The sequence below is a fragment of the Octopus bimaculoides genome, chromosome 2, assembly GCF_001194135.2.
Source record: "Octopus bimaculoides isolate UCB-OBI-ISO-001 chromosome 2, ASM119413v2, whole genome shotgun sequence".
NCBI classification, from domain to species: domain Eukaryota; kingdom Metazoa; phylum Mollusca; class Cephalopoda; order Octopoda; family Octopodidae; genus Octopus; species Octopus bimaculoides.
The window spans coordinates 137,995,278-138,004,805 of NC_068982.1; the positions used below are offsets into that span (position 1 = coordinate 137,995,278).

The 9,528-nt window shown below is 40.9% G+C and overlaps 1 protein-coding gene across 1 annotated transcript in view; it reads right to left on the reverse strand.

The window, feature by feature from the left end:
* Nucleotides 1–9,528, reverse strand: part of LOC106873534 (dnaJ homolog subfamily C member 8) — a 38,536-nt gene that overhangs the window by 3,125 nt on the left and 25,883 nt on the right. Inside the window, exons 4-8 of the mRNA XM_014920925.2 lie at nucleotides 9,054–9,120; nucleotides 5,482–5,576; nucleotides 4,316–4,381; nucleotides 1,759–1,850; nucleotides 841–916 (exon numbers count right to left, since the gene is read on the reverse strand). Coding sequence (XP_014776411.2) covers nucleotides 841–916; nucleotides 1,759–1,850; nucleotides 4,316–4,381; nucleotides 5,482–5,576; nucleotides 9,054–9,120 — 396 coding nt within the window. The remainder of the gene's footprint in view (nucleotides 1–840; nucleotides 917–1,758; nucleotides 1,851–4,315; nucleotides 4,382–5,481; nucleotides 5,577–9,053; nucleotides 9,121–9,528) is intronic.

Here is a 9,528-nt window from a genome sequence, read left to right on the forward strand (position 1 = left end):
GCCGGTGGTGCATAAAAAGCACCATCTGAACCTGGCTGATGCCAGTACCCACTGACTAGCACCTGTGCCGGTGGCACATAAAAAGCACTATCCAAACGTGGCTCCTGTGCCAGTGGCACATATAAAGCATCCACTACACACTCGGAGTGAGTGGCATTAGGAAGGGCATCCAGCTGTAGAAACATTACCAGATCAAATTGGAGCCTGGTGCAGACACTGGCTCTCCAGACATCAGTCAAACCATCCAACCCATGCCAGCATGGAAAACGAACATTAAACGATGATGATGATGATATATATATACATATCTAAATGAAAAATGCATTGTAAATAAACAGATAAAAAACGTATATGTATAAGACACAAAGAGCTTCTGAGTCTTATACGTATATCAATGGGTTCACTTCGCCAGATTCAGCCAGGCTGGTCGTTTGAGCCAAAAAACTTTTTGGCCAACTGCGGCCGGGTTGGTAACAAAAGGGTTAAGAGTACATGTGTCTGTGGAGTGCATGTTGATTTTACAAGCAGGCTGTTCCATTGGTCAGATCAACTGGAAAACTCATCATCATAAACAATGGAGTGACAGTTAAGAAGCCTGAAGTGTGATGCTATCCTCAAAGGTACCACATGCACAGGATAATAGCAAATGTCTTCTAAATCCAGTTTATATCTCTGCCAACCTTAATCAAAACTCCTCTGATACAGAGTACCTAGGATATGGTTGCAAGACATACACATAAACAGACTGAACTCCTGTCTGAAGGAATATAAATATCTACACTGCTCAAATACATAACAACACACACATCTGGTCCACAAAACAGTGTCTAAACAACTTACTTCATAGTTTTTCTGCCATTCTGCTTCAACTTTTCTCTTTTCTGCATCCAAAATTTCTTCTTCTGCTTTCCTCTTCCTGTAATGGGATACACATTAATCAATGACAATACACATCCGAATTAATCAATAGAAACACCTACACAATACAAAGTCAATCATTCCTAACGATGGGCATCTTGTAGGATGAGGAGATAAGTCGATTACATCAACCCGTGTTCCACTGGTGCTTATTTTATCGACCCAGAAAGGATGAAAATCAAATTCGACGTTGGCAGGATTTGAACTCAGAACATGTGACTGGTGAATACCACTAAACATTTCATCCAGCGTACTAACAATTCTGCCAGCTCACTGCCTTAATGATGATGATGATGATGATGATGATAATAATCTTGGTATAAAAAGATGGGCTACAGCAAATATTCTGCTCAATACCACAGATTTGCTTGTCAGTTGTTTGACCTTAACCAGTTGAGCATGTCCCTTGGTGGCTGACGATATGTGCATCTCTGATCATGAGCAGAAGTAGTGGGGGAGCATCATAGCCATGTGTTGAGAGGAATTCTTTGGGGTTTGAATAATTCACCTTTGGAAACACGGGTGTTTTGCTCAACATCCTTAAACAAACCTTATTCAGGGACCTTTTGAGTGGGATGGGCTACTCGACCTGAAGAAAATTTTAACTGGGCCCCACCTGCGTGGTCATGCGCTGTTTATCTTGATATGAGATCACCATGTCGCGCACATATGGTTGTGATGCATGTGCCTGGTGTACCCTTATCAGACGGGTAGTCATGATGGCTATAATGGGCTTCGTATATTTTACCCCAGTGTCACTTTGATGGCATGCACTGCTCTCTCACTCAATAATAATAATAATAATAGTAATAATAATAATAATAATATAGGAAACTTTACCTTTCATGCATTTCTTTGGCTTCTTTCTCTTGACGCAATCGCTCTAAGTCAGCAAATAGTTTACAAGTCTGCACATATACTGCATGTTTATGCTACAAATGGAGAATTACAAGTGAAAAATATAATAAGTACATGCTGCAGAATTATATTTAGAAAATATAATAATTACATGTAGAATATAGGCACAGGAATGGCCGTGTGGTAAGAAGCTTGCTTCCCAACCACATGGTTCTGGGTTCAGTCACATTGCATGGCACCTTGGGCAAGTGTTTTCTGCTATAGCCTCGGGTCAACCAAAGCCTTGTGAGTGAATTTGGTAGATGGAAACTGAAGGAAGCTCATTGTGTGTATGTATGTATATATATATATATATATACATCTATCTATCTATCTATATATATTCAAATCGTCCAACCCATGCTAGCATGGAAAGCGGACGTTAAACGATGATGATGATGATGATATATATATATATATACACATATATGTATAAATTTGTGTGTATCTGTCTGTCCCCCCTCCATCACTTGACAATCAATGTTGGTGTGTTTATGTTCCTGTAATTTAGCGGTTCAGCAGAAGAGACCAACAGAATAAGTACTAGGCTTACAAAGAATAAGACCTGGGGTCTATTTGACTAAAGGCAGTGCTCCAGCAAGGCCACAGTCAAATGACTGAAACAAGTAAAAGAATGATATTTCATAATCACCATTATGGTCATCATTATTGCTGTCATCAACACCCCATCGTTTTATATCTGCTTTTTGCAGGCTGCACGGGTTGGATAAAACTTACTGAGGCACAGGTCTACAGCTGGATGTCCTCTCTGTCACCAACTCTTATCTGTTATCTTTTGTAGCCCAAAGTACCATGTAGTGATGGAACCCGAAATCATACAGTTGCAAAGTAAACTGCACGGATTTTAAATACAAATATAAAAGAGCAAAACAGGGGACTTTCACACCAGAAAAGAAAGCAGATGTATGAGGATTTCAGAACGACTTCTGTCACATTCCAGGGAGAAAAACTAGAAGGAGTTGACAGCTTCCGTTACCTAGGTGACCAAGTCAGTAGTGGGGGTAGATGCTCTGAAAGTGTAGCTGCTAGAATAAGAATAGCCTGGGCAAAGTTCAGAACGCTCCTACCTCTGCTGGTGACAAAGGGCCTCTCACTCAGAGTAAAAGGTAGACTGTATGACATGTATATGAACAGCCATGCTACATGGCAGTGAGACATGGGCTGTGACTGCTGAGGACATGCGTAAGCTCACAAGGTATGAAGCTAGTATGCCCCGCTGGATGTGTAATGTCAGTGTGCATACTAGACAGAGTGTAAGTACCTTGAGAGAAAAGTTAGACCTAAGAAGCATCAGTTGTGGTGTGCAAGAGACACGACTGCGCTGGTATGTTCATGTGGTGCGAATGAATAAGGACAGCTGCGTGAAAAGGTGTCACACCCTAGCAGTTGAGGGAACCTGTGGAAGAGGTAGACCCAGGAAGACCTGGGATGAGGTGGTGAAGCATGACCTTCGAACATTGGGCCTGAAGACAGCACTGCCTACCTGGCACCCATGTCAGTGGAATGTTAAAAGCACCATCCAAGCTTGATCATTGCCAGGGCCGCTGATGCATAAAAGGCACAATTCGAGCGAGGTCGTTGCCAGTGCCGCTGGACTGGCTCCTGTGCAGGTGGCAAATAAAAAACACCATTTGAGCGTGGCCGTCACCAGTACTGCCTGACTGGCCCTCGTGCCGGTGGCACGTAAAAGCACCCACTACACTCTCAGTGTGGTTGATGTTAAAAAGGGCATCCAGCTGTAGAAAATCTGCCAAATCAGATTGGAGCTCCGAGAGTGTAGTGGTTGCTTTTACGTGCCACCGGCACAAGGGCCAGTCAGGCAGTACTGGCAACAGCCACGCTCAAAATGGTGTTTTTTACGTGCCACCTGCACAGGAGCCAGTCCAGTGGCACTGGCAATGACTTCGTTTGAATGTTTTTTATAGTTTAGGCAAATAAGTAGTACTTGCATTAAAGTGGTTGAGGTAAATATAAGCCGAACGTTATCTTGCACTGAGTGCTGACCTCAATCGGCGCGATTACTGTTGCCGTGTGCAGACAACCGAATGAATCACCGTTGTAAACTGGTTAAAGTACTTGATGTATATATATGCCAAAGCATTACTGCCAATGCAACCTGGTTGCTTGATAAAAAAAAAAAACTGTTCCCATGGGGTTAATAATACTTAAGGTCTGTAATGAGTCGTAGTCGTAGGACACATAAGGTTGGAGCTTAGCTTAGTTTCCTTGGTAGATAAGTGACTGAGATGATTACAACACTTCCTCCGGAATGGGACACTAGTCTATCACAGGGTTAACTTCCCAGGTGTGAACTGAACTCTTTTACAGCTGAGTGGACTGGAGCAACATAAAAGGAAGTGTTTTGCTCCAGAACACATTATCTTATGAGTGTGACTTAAACAGCCTAACCACTAAGCTACACTCATTCATCTGGGAAAGATAATGAGAAAAAATGGAGAGAAAAAAAAAGAGTACAAACTTTATTAACGTCATCATCAACTATAGGTTTGCCTTCTTTCTTTAACTGTTTCCTTTTCTGTTTATTCTGCAAATAGAAATTAAAAAACAAAATAAATGAAACATCTGCTGATGAAGAAGTCACTCAATAAAACAAGACATTCAGGTTTGCTATTTGTTTTCTTTCATCATTCAATGGCCACTTTTACAGGCTTGCATGAGTCAGATAAAATTTAAGGCAGGTTTCCAACAACTGGACACCTTTCATGTTTCCAACACTCACCTATTCCCCCCACCCACCATATCCAGACATGTTTTTCTTGAAAAATTGGAAATAAACAACATCATGATATGATGAAAATGCCTGTTTGCAACCACGATGTCAAGACACACAAACACACATGCATATACAAAAATCTTTTATATTTTACTTGTTTCAGTCATTAGACTAGGGCCATACTGGGGCAACCCCAGTACTTTTTTTTTTAAAGCCTGGCACTTATTGTATCAGCTACTTGTTGCTGAACCACTAAGCTTTGGGGCCATAAACACACCAATACCAACTGTCAAATGGTGATGGGAATAAACACAAAGACACACACAAACACCTGTCATCATCATCATTTAGTGTCCGTTGTCCATGCTGGGGTGGGTTGGTTAGTTTGACCAGTGATGGTAAGCTGGAAGGTTGCACCAGACTACATTTGAGTGAGTGTCATCTACTCTTGCTGAGTAGATCTGGAATGCAAGCTTCACAACCACACAGCCAGTGTCCCTAAGACTGGTCATGGGAAACAGAGGGAGATGTTAATATCCTCAAACCAAAGACCAGACCCTTATATTTGCCAACAAGTGGTTTCAACTAAACATACCTACAGTACTAGATAGTGGTGGTCATGGTGACAGTGTTATTTCAGCTAAACCTTAGTAAGAACCCAAAATATTAATAATCGTTTCTGCTAAAGGCACAAAGCCTGAAATTTGGGGTCAAGGGGCCTGTCAGTTACATCAACCCCAGTACACAACTTTTAATTTTATCAACCTCAAAAGTATGAAAGGTAAAGTTAATCTCAGTGGAATTTGAACTCAGACTGCAAAGATGGTCAAAATGCTGTTAAGCATTTTGCCCAGCATGTTAATGATTCTGCCAGCTTCACTGCCTTCACCAAAATTCTTAATAATATTTACCATTTCATCAACTCTGGAAATTGCTTCATCAATGATTTCTCGACATCTCTTATAACCTTCCTCATTTTCAAGAGTCTTGTATGCTCTGTTCACAGCTGAAACAAATAGAGAACAATTACGAGAGTAAAACACTCTTTCAAAAGACATAATAGAGTTGTTACAGACCAGGGGCGTAGCTAGGGTAAATGGGGCCCAGGGCAAGCATCAAAGTTGCGCCCCCAACCCCAATGTTTTTTAATGGCTTAATTAGAAAATGATTTTGGTCAAAATTGCACCCCACCTCAAAGTGTTTTAATTCAAAACTTATGAAAACAAGACATTTGTACAACAGAGCCAGAACCGGTTTCAGCCAGGTTGGTAACGAAAGGGTTAATGTCTGCCTTCCATGCTGGCATGAGCTGGACAGTTTGACAGGAGCTGGCCAAGCAGGAGCCTGCACCAGACTTCTGTGTCTGTTTTGGCAGTTCTTTTATGGCTGGATGCCCTTCTTAACACCAGCCACCCAGCAGAGTGGACTGAGTGCTTTTCACAAGCACAGGCGAGGTCAGTTTTGGCAAGGTTTTTACAGCTGGATACCCTTCCAAATGCCAACCATTTTATAGTGCGTACTGAATGCTTTTTATGTGGCATCAGCACTGGCAGGGTCACCAAATAACTAGCAAGACAAAGATCTTTGAGAGGGGAGGGGCATTGGAGGAGGTGATCTTACCTCAGATGATGAAAGGTAAGTGCAAATGAGAATCTATAGTCTGGATACAAGAGCTGTATGTTTTTTATTAATCTACTGTAGATGTTCTCTTCTACAATTTCAGACAATATATTCACATATAGGCGCAGGAGTGGCTGTATGGTAAGTAGCTTGCTTACCAACCACACAGTTCTGAGTTCAGTCCCACTGCATGGCACCTTGGGCAAGTGTCTTCTACTGTAGATGGAAATTGAAAGAAGCCCGTCGTATATATGTATATATATATGTGTGTGTGTGTGTGTTTGTACCCCCAACATTGCTTGACAACCGATGCTGATGTGTTTACATCCCCGTAACTTAGCGGTTTGGCAAAAGAGACCAATAGAATAAGTACTAGGCTTACAAAGAATAAGTCCCAGGGTCGATTTGCTCGACTAAAGGCGGTGCTCCAGCATGGCCGCAGTCAAATGACTGAAACAAGTAAAACAGTAAAAAGAGTAAAGAGTATCCATCAAACCATTGACAGCTTCAGCCTTCAACAGTGCAAGACTTTTGTTCTTTGCCCCTTAGAACAATGTGTTTGCATGGGGTTACAGTTTTTAATGAAATATTCCTCTAGTTTTCCTTATTTCAAAAAGGTATAGATACATTTTTGGTTACGGTGTGTCCTTGGTAGGACTACCAGAACAATTCTGTCTGCAAATAGCTTCATAAACATCTTTGACAAGAATACCAGGTCTCATGGTAAGGTAGGTCCCTTGTTGACATTCATTGACATATATGTGGTGCATTGCTGTAATCAAGAAGACTCACCCACCACAGCAGAATTGATACTCTAAATCCAATGTACCACGTAAAAAGCATTGGTGTTGAAGCTGATGCTATATAAAAAATACGGGTACAGGTGCCTCGTAAAAAGCACCCAGTACACTCTGTAAAGTAGTTGGCGATAGGAATGCCATTCAGCTGTAGAAACCATGCCAAAACAGATTATGGAAACTGGTGCCTTACCATCTCCTGTCAAACCATCCAACCCATTCCAGCAATGGAAACAGACGTCAGATGATGATGATGATGATGATGATCTACTGATATGGGCAATATCTTCCACACCAATATGGTACATTCAACATTTTTTAATCAACACAAAACTTTTAAGTGTTGTTGTCTCTCTTATTAATCAGTTGTTATCTCCTGTTCCTTAATGCAAAGGAATGTGATCTATCTGGTACAGGTTCAGGAGAGACAACTCTCTCAGTCAATGGTGATATTATCTTCTAGATAGCAGGATATACACACAGGATAAATTTCTGCTGATATGACAAGTGTTTCTCTTTCTAGTTTCCATTTAGTAAACTATTCCAGTTACATTTCAGTCACATAGACTCAGGGTACCTATTCAGTATGTAGACCATCTTTCTTTTCAAATTATAAGAATTCTTCCTATGAATAAAGAGCTGATTTCTAACAAAGAAACAAAGCTGCATCATGCTCAGAAACATTGTTAAAATCCTTCCTGACATTTTAAAATTTAGACTAAAAACTCATTTAAGATTTCCCTGAGAAAGGGCTCTTTTTATGAAGACATTGCTTTCTTTCAGCCTGTAGTAAATAGTTGGCACCCATGCCAACGTCTCCTTTGTTGGACACTTAACTTGGCTTGTGAAGACCTGTTGGGGCAAATGAAAGCGAAATCGTGATGGCACCTGTACCAGTGGAGTGCTAAGAGCACCGTCCAAGTGTGATCGTTGCCAGAGCAGCTGTCTGGCTTCTGTGCCAGTGGCACATAAATAGCACCATTTGAGCGTGATCGTTACCAGCGTCGCCTTCCTAGCACTTGTGCCGGTGGCATGTGAAAAAACATTTGAGTGAAGTCGTTGCCAGTGCTGCTGGACTGGCTCCTGTGCAGGTGGCACGTAAAATACACCATTTTGAGCGTGGCAGTTGCCAGTACCACCTGACTGGCCTTCATGCCGGTGGCACGTAAAAGCACCCACTACACTCTCGGAGTGGTTGGCGTCAGGAAGAGCATCCAGCTGTAGAAATTCTGCCAAATCAGATTGGAGCCTGGTGTAGCCATCTGGTTCACCAGTCCTCAGTCAAATTGTCCAACTCATGCTAGCATGGAAAGCGGACGTTAAACGATGATGATGATGATGATAAGAAACTAAGTTGTGGCTTATGCTCACACACTATATTTTCTTTAATGAAGATTTTCATTCATTGTCTTGAGATGTCTTTAATGTTACAATTTTACGTTGGGTGAATGCATTTCATACATGAGGTACACTAATGAGTAGGAGATCGATTGGGGCGCCACAAATGGTAAGGACCAAGAACACCTTCAGAAATGCATCAAAGAAAGGCAGCAAGCTGGCAGAATTGTTAACATGCTGGGCAAAATGCTTAGTGGTATTTCGTCTGTCTTTATGTTCTGAGTTCAAATTCTGCCATGGTTGCCTTTCATCCTTTCAGGGTCAATAAATTAAGAACCAGTTGCATACTGGAGTCGATCTAATCGACTGGCCCTCTCCTCCAAAATTTCGGGTTTTGTGCCCAGAGTAAAAAAGAAATGCATCAGTGAAAACGGACACCACATGATGGATGTTGTTTTCCACACTTGATTTTGACAAATGCTAATTCAATTCGAACACATTGATGTCAATAAAATTTATTTGCAGCTAAAATTAACGAGTTTGTGAATTTTTCAAAAACGTCCGTCCTCTCTGCCCTACCCTGTATATAGGACCCGGGGTGAATTTTTCAGACCATTCTTTTTTGTCTGCAAGAAAGTGTGTCTTATGTGCTACCAAATACGATAAGTATGAATGATAGCTAAATAATTAATAACTTTAAACATAATCTTGATTAACAAAATACGTACCTTCAAATGATATTTGTGCTCTTTCTTTATCCTGCTGATTTTTATCTGGATGCACCAATATGGACATCTAGCAAAAATACAAACGAAGCATACTTGAGATACACATACATGTATAAGCGCTATATATATATTTATAAATATATAAATGTCTAAACTTTTGTATGACATGTATACATATATATATATATACTCTCTCTTTTACTTGTTTCAGTCATTTGACTGCGGCCATGCTGGTGCACCGCCTTTAGTCGAGCAAATTGAGCCCAAGACATTCTTTGGATGCCTAGTACCTATTCTATCACTCTCTTTTGCCGAACTGCTAAGTTACGGGGACCTAAACACACCAGCATCGGTTGTCAAGCGATGTTGGGGGGAAACAGACACACAAACATATACACACACATACATATATACATATACATATATATATATATATATATATATATATATATATATATATATATATATATATATA